Consider the following 21,661-nt stretch of genomic DNA (forward strand, 5'->3'; position numbering starts at 1 on the left):
AGCACACATGTTTATTTGTACACATTATAGAAACTTGGCAGACTTTATATTAGATTTGAATAAAATTCAGATTATTTTGTAGTAGCTTTTCTCCTAAGTCAAAGTAGAAAATGCCAGACATTGCTTTTTAAAAATAAGCATTAAGAAAACTAATTAAACAGGTTAGCCACAAAGGTAACATTGTAGGAAAGGAAATAGCTTGGGATTGAACCCTATGATTTTATTGTTTTCACAGAAAATGTAATAACTCCTCATTGACATCAACTGCCCAGTTGCAAGAAGAGTGTACCTTCTACTCTGTTGAGACCCAGATGAGGCAATTAGTAAGTAGTCATCAACCAGAATGTATTAAGGGTGGGGAGGCAATTTTTTCCTGTTTCAATGTTTGAGTGGCCCTGATCTTTGAAAGGCACATTAAAAAAAAAAAAAAAAAAAAAAAAAAAACCTAAAAAGTTCTGTGATAAATAACATATATTCAAAGAATCCTGTGAAATCAGCTTACTGAAAGCAGATTAGTCTGTCACCATCCTTTAAATCACCCATTAAAACATATAAACAAAAATAGATTATTAAAGTACCACAGCCAGTTTTACAGTCTTAAGTACAGAACTAAATGAATTAGTTGTTCTTCAAATTACACATTTTATTGACAGAGAATTTTATTATAAATTTCTTAAAATAAAAATGCATGTTTGGTGAAAAATTAGTACATTTGTAATTTGTATTTCATCATATTTTTAAATATAAAAGTAAAGAGTGGGATTATTTTTACTGTTTATTACATGATATAACAGACTAGTTGGGCTCTACTTCTGGTATAATTAACTCATTGCCATGCCAAAGTCAATTGTGTGATATATGTGGATGAAATGCCATTAATTTCAATGTCAGTTTGCATGACATTGTGGCATACCATGCATTTTCAATTCTCTTAAAGAAAATATAATTGTAGGTGAAACTCCTGATCTTCTAAGGACTGTGAACTACATGATACCAGAAAACATTATAAAACACAAATACATTGCATGTTATAAATCATGATGAACTATAAAGTTAATGCCAGGAAAAATGAAAGGGAAAAAAAGGTTAGATGTGTATGTAAAGTATCAAAAAGAAGTCTAATATCTTTTAAGGAAACATAAGTCGGTTATTTTTCAACACTGCATAGTCCATGAGTACTATAAATCCTATAGTTATGATTGGGCAATAGTCATTTTTTTTTTAAATCTCACTTTTGGGTTTAAATGAAAAAAGTAATATTTGGCACTTCTGGTAACTTTAGTGAATTTCTTACATTTAGATTCCATCAGTTCTAGGGTGTAGTTTATATATCACTACACAAAAATTCTGCCAATATATTTAAAATAGGCCCAAATGCAGAGACATTCAAATGAAAAGAAATAAACATCTTTGAACTGGTAAGAGTGGGTGATACTCTTATTTAACCTGCATTGCTGGATGTCTTTCTGCATAAAGGACATCACCATTATCATCAACAAAAAAATGTTACCATCAATTATACTTTAAGCACATTATCTAAATGGAAAAGGGGATATGTTGATGACTCTAGCTTATATTAAACACAACTATGTTGGGGAAAGGAAGGAAGATGCTTAAATTTTCATTATTATTATGACTATTAAGAGGCAAATTAACAAAATTCATATTTCATTTACCAAAATCTTAAATTTTTAAAAATATTTTACCCAGGTGTTTTCAATGAATATAACTGAGCATGTTATCTGAAATACAACACAGTGATTCTAAGTTTGTTAATTTATCTAAATCATTCAGAATTTGAGATATACATGTTATTAACATCCTAATGATTCTGATTGCTTTGCAGTATGGATAGCCCCTTTTATCTTCACAGTCTTATACAATTCCTTACAAGTGTAATCAAAACTATTTTGGAAGTACCAGCCAGTTCTCATGGACTTCTGAAGTGTACAAATTCTTAATGTGCAAAACTTTAGTAAAGATTTTAGTTTTTAATAAATGCTTAAAAGGACAACTAAACCTTTCATTTACAGTACTTTCTTTGTGCAGGAAAACTTAGACAAAAGAGCAATTTGGTTATTTTTCTTGGAATGACATGTTTATTCAAATATTTTAAATTTATATATTTTTTTCATGTATTTGCAAAGCCTCACTCAAATCAACCTAAAGATGACTGAAAGACATGAGTCCAGCCTCTCTTTATATACAAAATATACGTTTTTATACAATAAAAATGCAAAAATAATAGGTGATTTATTAATATGGCATACTGAAGAGATGTGATTAGTTGCTATAACATGGAATTTGGGGTGAATAGAGCTTTTTCAAATGCTAAATACCCCAGATATCACTTACTTGAATCTCTTTGGTTTCATAAAATAAATGGGTAACTTTGAAATTTTGAAAAATTTTCACTGTGATTAATTTATTCAAATAAGTTATAATATTCATTTGTTGCCTTTGCTTAATTTAAAGAACTTGGTTTAGCTCAATTCTATCACTAACTCTGATAACTATTCTGTGATGTTCTCTTTTGAGCTATGAAAATATACATTAAATTTCAAGATGTACTGTTTCATATTTTACCTACAGAACATTTACTTTACATGTATTACAAATAAAGGCAAGTACATCAGGGTTTTCCTATTAAAATTTCTTCCTGCACACATTATGTGGTATGAAGCACTGAAGATTTATCCCAAGATAACATAACCAATAAATTGTGTAACTAATCCCAAATTAGTGATATGTGAACATTGTTCAGCAAACACACATATACCGCTCGTCATACCTTACCTGGAAAGAGGCTTTATTGAACATAGCTTTAAAATTATATTTTAAATTGAGTTACTGAATTTGCACAAACATATCTACAGATGTTTTAAAAAATCAAACTTTGTCATTTTCACTACATTTTGTTGTGCTTTTGATATTAATAGTTGCAAATATTAATAATTTAATACTGATATCCCAATTACTTATTATCAGTTATTTTTAATCCTGGGGTATGAAAAGAACAAATAATAGTAATAATAGTAATAATCTTTTTTAGACAAAGGTTTTTTTTAAATGAAGTTGAAAGCTCAAATAATTTAAGGAAGAAGATCTTCAAATTTTCTTAACCAAGAGGTTTAAGTGAAATTTACAATGCATTGGAAAACTGGCTGGTTAAAGTTATGATTTCTCTTCAGGTAGCTCAAAATCATTTTTACAGGATTTTGTTTTTCTTGTAAAAGTGTTTTTTTTAATGTTGATAAAATAATAAAATAATATTTCACAATTTGCACAGAGTCTGACTAAAGGGCAGAGGCATATTACCCTCAGTGTTTAGAATAAAGCCAGATCGTTTCAGGCCCAGTCCCGTGTCGGAGTTTGTGTACACGACAAACATTTTCTTGTTTCCTCTAAAGCTAGGGCCAATTTCCTTTCGAATGGAGGTTAGAGTTAAGAAAATCACTTTTGTGTCTGACCATCTTCTGCACTAAGCATTATTGTAACAACTTTTGCTCTGGTTGACCCTTTTAATAACCTGGAAGAAAAAAGTGTTGCTCCCATATCTGGTCTCTGTGGAAGTTAATTTGTAATGGACAATACGCCGAAAGGCCATGGCTGTCTAGGAGGTGAAACAAATCTCTTGTCTGCATGGGCTTCCGCAGCAGCTCGGTCCTTTCTTCTTCAGAAGCAGCTTTGTGGTCTGGCCTGTAAGTTTGCACATGTGGGCTGTGTAGTCTGTTTACAAAATAGTTTTACACAAAAACCATTCTTAGCAGTGCGGGCTTCTGAGTTGAAAATTATTCAGGCTTGTTTCATTGAAGGCACTTGGTTTCCATGGCAATTTATAAAAGATGGTGGTTTGGTTTCTTCATTGGAACAGATGACATAGTTTGGGTGTTCAAGTGGCCGCAAGCAAACTCCGATAAGCCTGTGTAATTATGTAAGCCCAGGTTTACCGTCTTGGATAGTAAGTGCATGCAAAAAGAGACAGCATACGGTTATCTAGCTTAGCCATGGGAGGAGGAACCCAAAACAAAAGCAGTAAAGAAATAAAGAAAACAAACAATAGTAAAATTGGGATGGTGATACCTTGGGGCAAAACATGAATGCTTTAAATAATTCTGAGTTCGGGTTGTTTTTAAGGAAGGGTAACAGCCAAAGGTAAAAGGGCCTACATTTATTTAATTCTCTACATAAAACCTTCTGGAAAGGAAAATAAATGCCAGCTCTCCATGTACCCTGTTTACAGTGAGGTTTTTGTTGGCAGGCCATTAGGTTTCCATGGTAACAAGCAAACTATTCATTTGAAACAAAACCAGCCATGACTTTGTGCTTTGACAAGGATTTCTATAGCTCTTTTTTTTTCTTTTTCTTTTTTTTTTTCTTTTCCTTTTTCCAGAGTTCAACCAGCTGACGCTATCATCATTTTAGCCACAAAAGCACCTGAAGGTGTCTTCTCTACTCAGGTTAAGACTATCTTCTTTGTGTAGTTTGGAATAAGTTATACTTCCATGGTGTCTTTAAATCCCCAGTGCTTAAAAAAAATTTGTTTTTATTATTTTATTTTTGAGTCAGTAGTCAGTGGAGGAATCTTTGGTAGTTTGTTTTTGCAATGTCCATTTACAAAGACTCTTTCTTCATGCCAGTGCCTGGTGAATCGTTTATAGCCTCTGCCAGGGGAAGGTCACCTTCGAGGACTTAAGATAGAGATGAGGACGATAACTGGAAAAAGCCATACATGAACCAAAATCCCAACAGCACCATCAACGGAATCTAGAGAGAAAGAAAATAAGTACCAAAAAATAAACATTGAGTAGATAGACATTCCACATAGCTAATGATACAGCCTCAGTGAAGTAATAAAAATAATGCAATGTGTGGAAAACACTTTCAAAAAAGAGCTTTGGATTTATATATCAACTTTTTTTCCTAAGGCCAGGAAAAGTGAGAATAATGCAACTATAGAATACAGAGATCCACAGAGAGGACACTGAGGAGGAAGGTGTTCTCTCATGTAAGTTTGCAGTTATGACGGGCTCTCACTGTCCTTACATTGTGGCAAGTTTCACCACTTCTGTGTTCTTTTCTTGTTTCTCCCTTCTGAAAGTTTAATTTAATTTGTTGAATTTTATTTAATTTTCAGTGGTAAACATATGAAAATTTTGAATGTAAAGAGGAAATTGACTTCAATTAATATAAAGTTATTTTATGGTATGGTTTTTATGGTATGGGAATTTGAAAAAATCCACTCGTATCTGACAAACACACATGTTTTTCTGTGTATTGGGTAAGTTGGCTTTATTTGGGTCTCTAAGTGCAGCTGGCTTGTCTAATGTAAATGCAGCTAGACTCAGGAAGGTTTTACAAAAGTGTATTTTAAATGCTAAGCATAACGACAAGAGACTATGAGCAAAATGGCTTATTGTTATATATAATCTGAGCTTTTGTCTTTTTTGTACTGCTAAAGAATGGAGTCAATTCAGTTCATGAGAGAAATCACTGGATAGATGTGGAAATTTTACTTGCAATATCTGAACTAAAGTAATTTCTCCCTGGATGTACCAGGGCAAAAGACACTTTGATTTGCTCTAAACTTGTATGCCATGTAGTTTTGTGATTACATATATGCAAAATTATTGATGAGTTATTTGTGTAACTTTAACTTAGTTGCTTTTTCTTAAAAACTTAATAAAATCCTGTAATTGAAAGAAATTCTAGAGAGAATGATTTTGAATATATATTTCATATATGGAGAAGAGAATTTTAGGAAGCAGTTCCCACACATAATTCAATACTTTCTCTCTCTTTTTCACACACACACACACACACACACACACACACACACACACACAAATTTGGTTAGTCTATTAAAATTAACCCCAAGGGATTGGAGAGATGGTTTAAGGGTTGATTGCCATGAAATCATGAAGGCCTGAGAGAGTGTGAGACTAGCTGAGTTCAGTCATACAGAACACAGAAAATATTAACAGCTGAGTTGGGGCATGCACATCTTTAACTACAGTCTTTCATGGTGTGGAGACTGGAGAATCACTAGGGTTCATGAAAGCTCAGTTCTACTTTAAAGGATAGATTCTGTCTCAAGGAAATATGCAGCTGAGCAATAGAGAAGGATTTCTAGCATTCCTCTTTGGTCTTCAGAGGTATGGACTTATGCATATGTATACATTTGCATACACCATATCACAAATACTACTACTATTACACACACACACACACACACACGGAGCTGAGGTGGTAAAACAAAAATTGAAGATAATAGTAAAACATTTCAAAATAATGAAAATATGCTAATGATAGTTATTTTACTTAAACATCACAACAAAGGACTCCCAGGAGAAAGAACACTTACTCTTAGTCGTGAGGTCTTGCTTTGCACATTCACCTTCAGCTATTGATACATCATCAATTGCTATGTCACCTTCTATTCCAGGTCCTCGAATACCTTCAAAAATGAGCTAGAAATATAAAAGTTTGATTGGAGTTTTATTTTTCAGAAGTAGATTCCTCCATGATTTCTTGAATCATTTTTAAGAAATATTTTAAGTGATGAACTAATTCTTTTCTTTAGCATTATTCTTGAACCTAGGAACACTGGTCTACCATTTCTGAAATACCTTGATGTTTTTAAATAACAGCTGAAGATATTTTTCATGTTGTCTGCATTCAGCTTAATATTTACCTCTCTGGATTTATTTCTTTAGTTCTATTTTTAAGCGACCATATTTATGAGTCCATATATTCTGAATGTCTAATGGTAAGGCTTTGAATTTTATCTAGAAGTATGACAGGTGCCCAACAAATTTAATTTGCCTTTATTACTAAATTCTGGAAATAGTAACAATATAAATACAATTAGAAAATTCTCATTATTCATTTGCTTTTGATAACCAAGAATTTAAATTTTAATAGATGGTGGTGTAAAATGAGAATGCAAGGAGAAAACATGCTGTTTCCATCTATGGTGCTGGCTTTACAATGTAGTTATGGCAAAGATAAGATTGTATTCTGGTAGGTTTTGTTTAGGGAAGTGAGGCAAGGAGGCAGAGTCTCTAATAAGGGAAAGTTAAAAATGTTCTCCCTTGCAACCACTTAAGATTTACACATGCAAAGCTGACATCAAAATCTTCTCATTGGAAAGGAAGTTACAGAAGCAGGCTTGGGAGTATATGGGCTTCTTGTAACAGTGAATTATTTCATAAATTTACCAAGTTTCTGAAAGCACACAATTATATTCACTTAGTAAGATCTTGTTTGCATGGAGGAGTTAATATAAAATAATAGGATTATATTTAAAAATCAAAATCATCCCTGAACTTCTAACATTTTCTTCATGCTTCCCTGAGCAGCTTGATTGAAATCACAAGATGAGATATAAGTTATGCTGAACACAAAGGTCTCCAAGCAGAAAAGATGTGAAGAATATCCACTTTTGTAGTTATACTTAGGGGCCATGTTGGGAAGCAGATTGCTTGATGTAATTTAATATGTGTGCTGCCTGCCTGCTGGCAAAGTGTGCAGTTTAAGTGTTTAGTTTACAATTGCTCTTATGTCCAGAGGACTTTCTATACCTGGATTAAACCTTAAATGGATGTTCCAGTTCTTGATGACACTGAATTATGTGGGACAGTAAAAAAAAAAAAAAAAAAAAGAATTGATAAATTTGCCAATGACTCTCATTGATTTTTAACCACTGGTAGTACAGTTTGCAATGGGATAAGAAGTTGATTTCTTGATACATAATTACAGTGTGAATTTTTAGATGGTATGTGGAAATAACTCAGGATTTAGGTGCTATATATTGGGATGATAAAAAGTTCTGACAAAATTCTTATTACAAATATAATTGTTCTTTTGAAATATAATTTAAAATATTTATTTATTTATTTGCAACAAAGGCAAAGAGACAGTCAGGGAGAAAGAGTATGGGCATGCCAGTGTATTCTGCTCCTCTAAATAAACTCCAGATGCATGCAACAGTTTATGCATCTGGTTTTATGTGGCTATTGAAGATTCAAACCTGAGCAATTAGGGTTTGCAAGCATGCACCTTTATTCATCACTGATTTATCTCTCCAGTCCTATAATTGTGTTTTTGATACTTATTCACAACCTGTGATCATGAGAATGCAATCCAATGGGTAAGAGAAATATTGCAAACTTCTTCAAAGAAAGAAACTCTATGGTCTGCTTTCTTTTAGTTTCCATGACAGTTTTCTACTGAGAAGATAGGACTTGCTTTTTAATTGGTTGATTCTCACAAGAAGAATTTATCTCATCATGCTGTTTATGCTCTGTGCTCTAACTACTTTTCTTTTGACTTATTGTAATTAAACTTTATAGATCCCAAGGGTTTCATTAATGACCTCTAGACTAAGTTTTAAAGGGATAATTCAGTCATTTCCCTTACCTTGTGAGGTAGCATACAGAAATAAAAAGTTCAGATACTAATATTACAGAATATTTTCTGGCTAACATTCTATGCTTTTATAAAAATGCATCTTTGCTGACAGCTTTCTCATATGAAGTCAGGAATGTTTCAGTAAATTCAAATTGAAATCTATTCATTTTGAGAAGAAAGATTTTCCTGTTTAAAAAACTGAGTGTTTTATGAAGTTTCAACATCATTCTATTATTTCACTTAGGTTGAAACAATATTCTACTTGTAAAAATATTTTATTTATTGAGAGAAAGAGAGAATGAGAGAGAGAAAGACAAAGAATGGGCATATCAGAGCCTCCAGCCACAGCAAATGAATTCCAGATGCATATGGCCACTTTGTGCATCTGGGTTTATGTGGGCATTAGAGAATAAATCCTGGGTCCTTTGTCTTTATATGCAAGTGCCTTAACCACTAAGCCATCTCTCCATCACATGTTCTGTTTTTGAAATGCCTTTGGTTTAAGTGATTTGAAGATGGACTTGATGGCATCTGGGTACCAGAGGGGGGAATGTGGAAATTTATTTTTCTAAATGGGGAGAAAACCCATGTTGATATTATTTAAAATCATATCCCTTAACTGGTGACAGGTCTTAAATTTAAATGTTTTCATATTGTCTTCATGGATTTTAGCAAATAAAGTTATTATAAATATTTTATCATAAGAAAATTAACTCTTGGTGTTTAAGCTCAAATGGAAGTTAAGCAAACTATGTAGGCTTCTGTATTCTTATACAATATTGTTTCAATTAAAAAACTGATAGTTTCTTATAACAATTCATTAAACTATACATAGATGTCAATATAAAGATACAGAGACATTACACTGTTAAATCTGTATTCCAATATAATTTCTCAGCAAATGAAGAAGTGTTACATGTAGCTTTAATGAGTAAAATTAATTGGTAGTATCAGAGAATACAATGTACTTATGATAATGACTTCAGCCTTAATACTGCCTTTTACAAATGTTCACAGCATATTTTCTTTCTGACAACAGCAAATTGTTCTTATTATTAATGAAAGAAGTACAAAAATTTAAGAACTTTGATAACTGACTAAGTGTATCACTAATAACAATATCATAAATTTAATTATAGCAGTTGGTATCAGTAATGTTACTTTTTATCATTGCAGCACATAATTGAACTTTCTTCAGCTATGATGGAATAGATTTTCAGTGATGCCATCCAGTAGACAAGGGTAGTCTTGACATTTTCCCTGGAGAAGCTATCCCTAAGAACAAGGACACAAGACTGCCAGTTCTACTTGCTGGATAAATGATACTGAGTTATCAAAGCTTCTCATCTGGAAAAATGACATGAGATTTAGAGTGCTGAAGAAGACAGAAACAGAGAACACTGTGAACTTTATAATTGGAAAAGTTTTTTAAATGGTTAATTCAGGGGTCCCCATGAGGTCTTGATAATTGGCCTGAAATTTGCATTATCATGTTGTATATGGAACTATGTAAGTTTATGTTTCATAGTGGCTGAAATATTTTCCTAATTATTTTTATTACTAGTCAGATTTTAAAGACATGATGCAATGAGAATACTCATTTATACAGTTACCTTAAAATCTGTTTCTAAATCTTTAAATGATGAAATGAATAAAAGATATTCACTGATATATTGAACTAAACTAATAAAATGTGAACAGTAATTCTTGTATTATAATGCCTCTTTATATACATCATTCCATCAAAATATATAGAATATACTATGAAGGAAGTAAGGCCATAACAGGAAAGGGCAGTTTTCTTGACATATATAGTCTGAAATATAATTGATATTATTAGACAACAGTATATTAACCTTACAATTTTTCTAAACTTTGCTCCACTCCATTCAAATACAATAAAAATATTTTCATCTCAGGTATTGATAATGCCAAATAATGCCAGTAAAAATGTCTACAAATAAATTTCAGTAGAATCTACCCTTATTGGCTCTACAAAATAATTTTATTTTCAGCTAACCAACTAATTGAAGACACTCCATCACAGGACTTTGCAAGTGGTTATTTTTCCAAGGGTTTATAAATCAAACTAATTTAAAAGCTAGTGCCTCTAATAAAATATAACTACAGAAGCATTACTGAGAGACTCAAAGTCATTTTACTACTCTAAAAGAAAGAAAAGATAATGCCTTGTACTTGAATTAAGGATAGCTTCAGATGTCAGAAATCTGATAATAAGAAAGTGGCTTTCAAAATTTTGATAATTTATAAAGGAGTTCAGAGAAAAAAAATTGAAATAATTATAAATTGCAAGAAACTACAACAAAATAAACTGAAAACCCAAACTATTTCATGAGGTAAATCATTTACTTTTTTCCTTGTAGAGTCATGCTTTATGAAACAGATAAACCTCTTAGTCAGTGGACCTACAAATATGTTGGGAAATGAAAGAACATAAAGGACAACTTAAACAAAAAAATTCCTTATCTTGATTCCTACTGAGAGTGTAATAGCTAAAATTTTACTGTTCCAGAATGTTCATCTTTTGATGGCTTCTACCCCAAATAAAGTAGTTAAAATCAGATTTATCCTTCCATTGAAACAACAAAATTATTGGACAAAGAATTCACAACAATAGTGTTTAGGTCATTGGACATCAGGTAACAAAATGATAATAACAATAATGATAAAAAAAATAGTGGTCTATTTGAGATGGAAATCAAATGAAATGAACCCATGGTTGCTCTATATAACTTTGTAGGCAGTGGCACAAATAAACAGAACCAATGCGATACCTGATAAGATATGTGACCTAGAGAGATGGAACTGAGAATCTAAGTGAACAAAGACAACAAGAGTGTGAATACCATAAAAGATGAAAAAAAAAAAAAAGAAGAATTACAGAAAAGGAGAGACAAGAGAGGAAAAGGAGAGAATATGATCAAGTATTTCCTATAAAAAATTAAGATTTAAAAATAGACTTTCCAACTAACCACATTCTCATAAATGCTCTGTACTAATTAAAAAGATCCTCAAATATCTAGATTAAATTTAAAATTCACAATTCTTGCCATCAAATCAAATTTCCAGATTTGCAAAGATGTATGAAAATAAGGGAATATTCAGAAAACAACAGTCCACTCATACCAACAAGAACTGACATAAATGTGAAAATTAGCAGACAATGGGTTCACATCATTATTAAACCTGAATTTTGTGTGCTGCAACTATCAATAGAGATATGATTATTTTATAAAAAGATTCAAGTTAAATTTATAGAGAAGAAACAGCACAGTGATTCATGGATAAAATTCTACCACTTGGGTGTCTGAAGCAGGAGGATCACCATAAGTTTGAGGCCAGCTGGAACTATGGAGTAAGTTTCAGTCTGTGTGAATTAATGTGAGACCCTGACTAAAAAGTAAGCCAGAATATATAGAGTAAAAGCTATTAAAAATCAAAATATAAATTTTATAAATATTAAAGATGAAGAACAAATCACAAGAGAGCTATACAACCTACTGCTAGGGGTTAATAAATGTGTAATTGAAGTATTTAAAAGGAGGAGGCAGAAACAAACATAAGTAAGGAAACTAAGCAGACAATCACTGAATTTTATCAAACTATAAACCACACAGCCACAAAGTATAATAAACCCCAAGCACATAAAAAGTGAAGGCTACAAAAAGGCATTAATCCAGCATCTAAAAATAGAGAGATAATGAAAATATAAAGATAAAATATTATTAGAAAGCAGAGAAAATATTCCTGCCATTATATCTAGGAAAATAAATATACCCATATCTCCAGATGTATGCTTAGAAACAACATAGAAGACAGGGAAAGAACTTCTTAAATCTCAATATTGTTCTTCACAGAGATAGAAAAAATGATCTCAGAGTTCAAATGGAAAGGCAGAAGGCCTCACAATCCAAGCATATCCTCAGCAAAAGAAATACCTCTGGAGGCATCCCCATACCTGATCTAAAGCTATATTACAAAGCCATATTAATAAAAACAGCATGGTACTAGCATAAAAAACAGGAGTATAAACCAATGGAATAGAATTGATGACCCAGACTTTGGGTCAAGGGACTACAGCTACTTGATATTTTACAAAGACCCTAACAATATAAGCTGGAAAAAAGACAGCATCTTCAACAAATGGTGCTGGACAAACTGGATAACCATATGTAGGAAATTAAAACTTGATCCACACATATTCCCATGCACAACACTCAAGTTCAAATGGTTCAAAGACCTCAATATAAGACCAGAAACTCAGCTAGTACTGGAAGAAAATATAGGAGGAACTTTCCATGATACAGGAATGGAAAAAGACTTCCTGAACAAAACCTCAGTAGCACAGGATCTTAAACAATCACTCAACCAATGGGATCACATGAAGCTGGAGTTACTTCACAGACAAACATACAATAAGCAAAGCCAATAGATTACCCACAGAATGGGAAAAAATATTAGCTGAATATCCAACTGACAGAGGCCCAATCTCTAGAATCTACAAAGAGCTGAAAAACCTAAATAATAAAAAGTCAAGCCACTCACTCACCAAATGGGGCAAAGAGCTGAACAGGTAGTTCAAAGAGGAAGAAATACAAATGGCAAATACACACTTAAAATGATCATAGTCCCTAATAACCAGGGAAATGCAAATGTAAACAACTATGAGATTCTACCTTACCCAAGCAAGGATAGCACACATCAAAAAATCAAATAAAAATAAATGCTGGAGAGGATGTGGAGAAATAGGAACCCTTATCCACTATTGGTGGGAGTTTAGATGGCACAACCACTTTGGAAAGCAATATGGAGACTCCTAAAAAAGCTGACTATATAGAGTTGCAAACAGACCCAGATAATACTTTACTTGGCATGTACCCTAAGACCTTTAAGCCTCAGTCCCAAAAGATTTGCTCAACCATGTTTATAGGGGCTCAATTCGTAATAGATAAGAGCTGGAATCAACCCAGGTATACATCACTAGAAGAATGGATAACTAAGATGTGGTATATCTACAGAATGGAATTCTACACAGCAATAAGAAATAATGACATAGTGAAATTTGAAGAAAAATGGTTGAACCTGGAACAGATCATTCTCAGTGAACTTACCCAATCACAGAATGAAAATCACTGCATAGTCTCACTCTTCTAGAGCACCTAACCTGACCTACCCAAGATGCCAACATACTCAGCAAGCATCTTCAGGATGAGACAATAGGGGGGTGGGGAGGAAAGGGAGGGTTCGGGGACAAAAATCTAGACCCAAATGGCAATGATATCATAAAATTCTATATCCTAAAAGGCAGACCAAATGGTTGAGCCTTCACCAGTCCCTTAGAGGGAACACCTGAGTCACAAGGCAATGGAGAGGGTATCATGAAGACTGACCTTAATCTTCTACAGCCTCTCTCTCTCTTCTCTCTAACTCTTTTGTATTATTTATCTTTTTTTTTTTTCTTCTCTTTGTGGGCACTGACCTGTAACTCCCAGTACCAGCATGGGGCTATCACCCACAATGAGCTTTTGATCAGAGAAACATACAAGGTTTCCTAAAATAATGACAGATTTCTGTCAGAGTACTTGATGACCCACCAAAGGTTAGTGGTAAGACACTATTGCCGAAGACACCACATGCAGTTGTCATGTAACATGGAGTGACATGGCTGGAACCTGGAAGAGAGTCAGTCCCTAGATAGTCAGCACATGTAGTACCAGAAGGTGCTACATGAGAGACTGGGGAAAAATAACTAATATCTGTCCAATCAACTCATGGTCTAACCTACTTAACAGCAAATAACCTGTTGTCATGCTTACACAAGTGCAATAGGGGCGCACAGCCATGGTGGGAAACCAACTGCTCTTGATTTGGCTAACTGAACTCAGTGGAATGGCACCTATAGCTGGAGCTGGGAAATAAGTCAGAACCATATGCAAACATGAGCCCATTCTCCATTATCAAGCATTACCAATCATGGGCTACAAGAGGGCCTATACCTATTAAATTCTCTATAAAAAAAATAAATGTTATCCCATTTATCTGGTGTTAATTTTACTCTCAGTTGGAGAAACTGCTTCTCTTTGTCATATAGACACAGATCCTAAGGAGAGAACCGCCCCATCATACCTCAAAAGGGCCCCAACTGAAACTAAGAATAATTGGTGAAACTAGCAAGGGTGCTGTTTTCTTGGTGAACTTAGTATCAGCACAAAGGTGATGGAGATCAACATAGAAAACAATCATCTCCTGTCAAATCAGATATCCAGAGACACAGAGGCTCCCAACACCTCATCACTGAAGCAGAGCCAAAATGAACCCAACGTGGCTCAGGGAAATTTTTCTGAAGAGGGGGAAGAAAGAATGTTAGAACCATACATTGTGTCATGATATGTAGAGACATTTTCTCCTACCTGTAACTGTGGGCTAACTCCACAATGCATGGCCCATATACTTCAACATGGAGGCGTCAGGGGGAGGTGGTAATACATGGAAGAGGCTAACAATGGTGCCAACTTAACTGTATTCACTGATTAAAAACTAATTAATAAAATAAATAAATAAATAAAAAATTCTGATCTGACTAGACACTGCTATGCCCAGAGGAAATAATTGTTTACAAAGTGAAAGTGAAATTGACTATTTTCAAAGCATATAAGGTAAAAATTATTTATCTTCTACAAACCACACTTCAAGAAATGTTAAAGAAAGGGAGAATTGAAGGCAAGAAGATACCAAATGGAAGTGAAGACCTTACAGTGTTCTTAGTCTGTGGACAAATATGAAGAGCACCACATGTGGTTCCTACATAGACAACCATTGGTACAAACCAGTGCTGACTTCTATAGTGGAATCAGCAGAGAGAAGGTCCCAAATGTTTATACCTTTGTGAATAAAGTATTATGAAGCTAATAATTCTTCAACATCTCTTTTGTACGTTCTTTATATGTACATTTTGTGAATTTTTTGTAAATCTCTATAGCTAGAGAAAGCATACTGTAAAATCTTTAGGCTTAGATTTAAATAGACCCTCTTCCTCCTCTTACCAAGAGATTCTCATTCTTACAGTTCTTTCTTTTAGTCAACAGTTGTGTGGAGTAGACTAAGATGCTGCAAAGCAACATCAACCTTGAAGCTGGCTCTCTGCCTCTTGCCCCCTCCCTGGATGAAACCTTTCTCATTACTCATAGTTAGGTGAACATTATCTTCTTCAGTCTTCATTCTGTATCTTGGGCAATGAACTAGATAGCCTTCAAAAACATTATGCACTAATCAAAACCTATAGTTCTCCTAATGTGAAAAATAATACAAACATAATGATCTAAATAAAACATATTATAATGTAATATTTCCTTCAGGTAATTCTATTAATTCTGAATGAAGAAACACTTTCAGTCAATACGATGATTCATTCAATTTTCTTGCTTTGGGAAAGTAGACATTATATCCATTTATACAATATAATTGAGGAATCTGTGACTCAACTATAACTACTCAAAGTTTACATTATTTCCTATGGACTAGTCCATTGCATTCATGCTACTCTCTAATTTGTATTTGACTTGCTTTTAATTCCATGGGTATTTGAATCACTTTTCGTTCAACTTGTTAAGATAATACTTAGGATTATGATCCTGTTTTACAAATCACTATCAATGAGTGGTTAGTATTCTTTGTAGTTCCATACTTCAAGTACCTTGTTTTCATCAGTAAATCTTTACTTATTTTCAATTACTCTCCAAGTTTAGGGAGTACATCTAATCTGATAACAACAAACATCTGTGAAGTTGAGACAAACATCTTTAACTTCTTGCTTATCTGCAAAATGATTTTTCTTGGACATTTTTATTAACATGTACAAAACAGAAGTAACCATATGTATTCCTAAAGCTTGTTGCATATCCTCTTTTCCATTTAAACTAATGTGTAGTACAGTCATCTTTCAACACTTTGTAGATCAAAAATTTTGTCACTACAAGATTTCAAAGGTCAAAATATCATGTTAGTTTCTACATCTCATTATTTTTAAGATTATTCTCTCTTCTGAATACCACTTTCTCAGCTTATCATTCAATACCCCTGAATACCATCTTCCTTCTTTGGCCAATTCTCTACAACAAAAGAACTGTGCACATCAAACCCCAAGTGAAACTTCTGGTGACTTACCATCGCCTAGGCTCACTGTGTTTCTTACCAGTCCTTGATTTATTTTTGCTTACCAAGGTCAGATAAACATCTTTTTGTTTTATGGCTTTCATAGTTTGCTTTTACTAAATGCCATATTCTTTCCCATTGTGAAGGAAAGTATTCACTTTATTGCCCTGATTTGACTCAGAATTTCAATTGCTCAAGCAAGTCAAATTTATAAGTTGTATTATTACAAAAAAGAACATTCCACTAATTAAATAATTACATAATTGGATCAGTCTGATTTTCTTTTCTCAGAAATACATGCTATGAAATGCATACATGGCATCATAATGTTGATGTGACTATTTTAGTATGGGATAGAGGGGTTGGTTTATTTACTTAATTAGATTCAAAAGTTATCTTTCTATATTTCCAATATATTAAAATTTTGATATGTATTGGACATGTCTTAGTAAACATAGATATGTATACTTAAAAATCCATATGTATATGTTCTTATGGTTATTAAAATTATTAAGATATTTCTATCTCTCTTGAAATAGTTTGGAAGTCTATAGTTGGTTATAAGGGCCCTGTTGAGGTCATTAAAATTTCCTTAATTAAAATTTCTATCATCGGGGCTGGAGAGATGTCTTAGCGGTTAAGCGCTTGCCTGTGAAGCCTAAGGACCCCGGTTCGAGGCTCGGTTCCCCAGGTCCCACGTTAGCCAGATGCACAAGGGGGCGCACGCGTCTGGAGTTTGTTTGCAGAGGTTGGAAGCCCTGGCGCGTCCATTCTCTCTCTCTCCCTCTATCTGTCTTTCTCTCTGTGTCTGTCGCTTCAAATAAATAAATTAAAAAAAAAATTTCTATCATCACTTTAGATAACATTTTTGTATTTAATTGAAGCCTTAACTCTCTCAACACAAACAAAAAAATAAGCTATTTAAACTTTTCTTAGATTGTCAGTGATAAATTACTAAAGTAAAAATATTTTAGAGATTCATTTTATTAAATGAATGTGTACAAAATCCCATGAAATAAAGATAAAATGGAATAATAGGTATTGACTATCTAATACCATTATTTACATATCTATTTTATATTTTTAGCAAAATAGAAATGGGTGTCATTTTCTGTAGGCAAAATATGTTGGATTTACAAGATTATTATTTTAACATGTTACTTTATGAGCATAACAAAATCTTATCAAAGAAAAATCAAATGGAATAATATAGCATTGACTAGCACCATTATTTAAAATTCTATTGTTTTAAATGTTTTTATTCTTATTCATTTGACAGAGAAAGAGGGAGAGTGAGAGAAGGGGCATGCCAGAGTTTTCAGCCACTGCAAATGAACTACAGATGCATGTGACTCCTGTGCATCTGGCTAACGTGGGTACTGGGGAATCGAACATGGGTCCTTTGGCCTTGCAGGCAAGTGCCTTAACCACTCGCTAAGCCATCCCTCAAGTCCTAAAATTCTAATTTTTTTTTTTTGTTTGTTTGTTTTTGTTTTTCAAGGTAGGGTCTCACTCTTGTCCAGGCTGACCTTGAATTAACTATGTAGTCTCAGGGTGGCCTTGAACTCATGGTGATCCTCCTACCTCTGCCTCCCAAGTGCTGGGATTAAAGGCATGAGCCACCATGCCCAGCTTAAAATTCTAATTTTTAAGCAAAATAGAAATGGGTAATATTTTCTGCAGGTAAAATCTGTTGTATTTTGATAGATTATTATTTTAACATATTACTTGATGGTTATAAATAAACATGGCTTTTAAGACTAAAGAGAAATGTAAATATGTGATTTTATTTTGTTTTGGCCAGATCACAGACTTTCTGAGTCTTAATGTTTTATTTGATATTTACTTAAGATCACCATTAGCATTTATGGTCATGCACAGCCATCTATAAGCAATGTTATTTCTTACCTGAAATGAAGTAATTGGATATATATTAACATGAGCCTCATTCCATCGCTGTCCTTTATTCCCACTTGAAGACCACAGGGGATTCTCTATTGTTGTCTGCCCTTTCAAGCGTAGATATACATTTAAAACACCTACAAATAATAATGGAATTTTATATACTTGTTTCATTTCAAATTTGTTTCTCCTTGATCGCATACTTGTAAACATCTTTAGTGAATTCTTGTGGAACATTTTAGTATTCTCTTTTCTCATTTCCTATCCTGCTATTGTGGGTGACTCAAACAGTATTACATCCCAATTCATATTTGCCATGACCATTACTTTGTATTGTCAAAATGCATTTTCAGGGTTACATTTTTTTAGTTGGATAGATTTTTGTAAATTATCAAACTGTTCAAAATGAAATCACACAGAATTTTTTTGTGTGTGTGAGAGCAAAATTCAAATCAGAAAGAAACAGGAGCTTCTGGCTTCAGGGAATTTCTCAAGAGTTCTTTTGTTTTGGTGGAACTAGAAATTAAACCCAGGAGCTCACACATGGTAGGCAAGCACTTTGCTACAGGTGCTATTTCCCAGCCTACAGAGATTTTTTTTTTTTTTAGACTCAGAGACCAAAGAAATTTTGATACAGAGGAAATGACAATGTGAGAGAAGATGTTAGCTGCTTTTGAATCAGTCAAGGAATACAGCCTACCTCTACCAGCTAGAAGAGACAGAAAATGGATTTCCCTCAAAGTTCTCAGAAGGAGCTAGCCTGTATATATCTTAATTTTATCACCACATATTTATTTTGGTTTTCCAGAACTGTAAGAGTGTACCTGAGTGCTATTTTAAGTTCAGTTTGTAGTCCCTGATATTTGTTACTGCTGCAACAACAGGAAGCTAATATTTAGTATGTAACTATGTACTTCATAGTCTGGGTATAGCTGGACCCTCATTGTTTTGACTTGTATTATCACTTACATTTTTGTCTTTTTTGTTGAAGCAAGTTCTCACTCTTGCATTGACTGGCCTTAAAGTTATGATGATCCTTCTACCTCAGCCCCCTGGTTGCCGTGACATACTTTTTTTAATACAAATAACATCGTGATCTAGCTACTATATTATATGTGTCACCTTCTCTTCTTATTTCATTTTCTCCTTTATTTGTATATTTTATTCAGGTCCTGTTTGATCCACTATTCCACCATTGTACCTTTTGTTTCATGAAGTTCATATTCTGTATTTTATTAAGAGTTAATGTTTTTCAATATACATACATCTTTTCAGTACCATTTTAGCTCTTTCTAACTCTCTCTTATTCCTTTGTAGATAATATTATGTAATTTTGTAATGTTTTCCCAAAATTCACTTTTATCCCTTTTTGTCATCATTTTGTATGGAAGTTTTACTTATCTTGGGTAGCATGAACCTTTTTTTTATTGAATTGACAGGAAGTTGATCCAGTCATTATTATTGATAAATGGCTGTTTGCCAAAAATAAACAAAATGGTGATATTTAGATCTAATAGCTATAGTTCTTAACCAAGAAAACATGCTATACATATATTAATCTTCATTTTAAATGATAACTTGTCTTAATGACTCATCTATTAATATACTATTATGGATTGCCTCTGAAATGTTCCCTAAAGGCTAATGTGCTGATGGCTTGGTCTTCAATAAAGTGCTCAGAGTGAGTGCTTGTGTTGGGCTCTGAAAGTCCCAGGCGTGAGGCCTAGCGGAACTTCCTGAGCCTAGCTAAAGTTTGGCGACCTGTCTCTGGCCAGCTAGGACTCAGCAAGACGCCTAATGGCTTCTGGCCTGCCACTTCCGCGTAGTAATTGTAATTACCATTTCAATAGTTACAGTTTACTATTGGCCCTTACCTCTTCCCCCATCCTAGAATCCCCACCTTCATCCCCAACATGATATAGGCAACTGCTCAGAGTAATAAAGTGAGTTGTTTCTATGAGCTCCTGCATCGAAAAGATTCCCGGATCAGTGTGGTTTTTCTCCGGTGGCCAGGAGAGGTTTCTGAGTCGTCCGACGCTCATCATCCTTCTCAACTCCTAGGGAGGAACCAGCAGGCCTGGTCCTTCCCTCGGCACTACATGACCGGGAAGGAGCCCCACATGCTTGAATTAAAGGAATGTACCCAAGCCTGGCAGAATACTTTTTTAACTTTATCAACAGAATCCAGGCTCAAAACATAGTTAATTTTATGCCAGTTCACCTTACATTATTAAATCTTGTGAAACAGAATAAAGAGAATAAAGATACTCAAGAGAAGTCTGACTCAGCAATGATGACTCAGCATATTATTACATTATTATAGTGAAAAAACTTATAAAGTGAATATGATGGATTGTGTTAATACTATTTTAAAGTATTCTAAATCCTGAGAGACTATGTTTATGCTTTCACAGGCACTAACTGCCAAAGTGTTTGAACTTAATCATCCCCATGGGTTCTTTAATGCTATCTAGTTCTATGAGAAAAGTTGGACACAACTAAGTAAAATTGGCTATTTCTTTTTCTTGGCTCCAAGTGCTTGTCTTTTGCTCATATCTCTACAAGTGTCTGGCACTGCACCTGGAAAGACTGTGTATCTCTTATGCTAAGGATTACAGACAGTGAACAGCTTCTAAAGACCTTACAGTACTATATTGTATCACAGGTAGTCATCAAAATTTTGAGTTCATCCTAGAATTTTGCAATAGCATTATGTGTATGTTATATTATTTCCTCTAGATGTCTGTAGAAAATATAATTTTCATAATAGTATCTATCCTCATTGTTTCCAGATTCTCATCTTCCATTAATTCCTTCATATAATTTTACTTTTAATTATTTAAATATAGAATGCATCACAATACTTTAAGAAATAATGTAAGTTTACATCACGAGATGTACATATATCTTTAAAATAGAAACTTAAAATTGACAGTTTTGTGTGGATTAATTTTTAATTTTGTTTTCCTAAGGTCTGGATATAAGTTGCATGTGAATTTTGTAATTTTGTATTCAGAAACATAGACTCAACTGGACTTTCATCCTTTATGAAAAGTTGAGAGAATTTGTCAAAATCATCTGGCTCTAGGCAAGATCTATGTATATTGATAGGTATTTGTTAGGATCATTTGTTTTATATACTCATATAAAGTGGGAAATTATAAAATAATTATTT

The 21,661-nt window shown here is 33.5% G+C and overlaps 1 protein-coding gene across 1 annotated transcript in view; it reads right to left on the reverse strand.

Annotated features, from left to right (window-relative positions):
- Nucleotides 1-1,146: 1,146 nt before the first annotated feature.
- Nucleotides 1,147-21,661, reverse strand: part of Mdga2 (MAM domain containing glycosylphosphatidylinositol anchor 2) — a 954,594-nt gene continuing 934,079 nt past the window's right edge. Inside the window, exons 15-17 of the mRNA XM_004649150.3 lie at nucleotides 18,493-18,623; nucleotides 6,365-6,470; nucleotides 1,147-4,767 (exon numbers count right to left, since the gene is read on the reverse strand). Of these exons, the coding sequence (XP_004649207.2) occupies nucleotides 4,679-4,767; nucleotides 6,365-6,470; nucleotides 18,493-18,623 (326 nt within the window). The 3' untranslated portion in view covers nucleotides 1,147-4,678. The remainder of the gene's footprint in view (nucleotides 4,768-6,364; nucleotides 6,471-18,492; nucleotides 18,624-21,661) is intronic.

This window comes from Jaculus jaculus, chromosome 7, assembly GCF_020740685.1.
Source record: "Jaculus jaculus isolate mJacJac1 chromosome 7, mJacJac1.mat.Y.cur, whole genome shotgun sequence".
Classification (NCBI taxonomy): Eukaryota; Metazoa; Chordata; class Mammalia; order Rodentia; family Dipodidae; genus Jaculus; species Jaculus jaculus.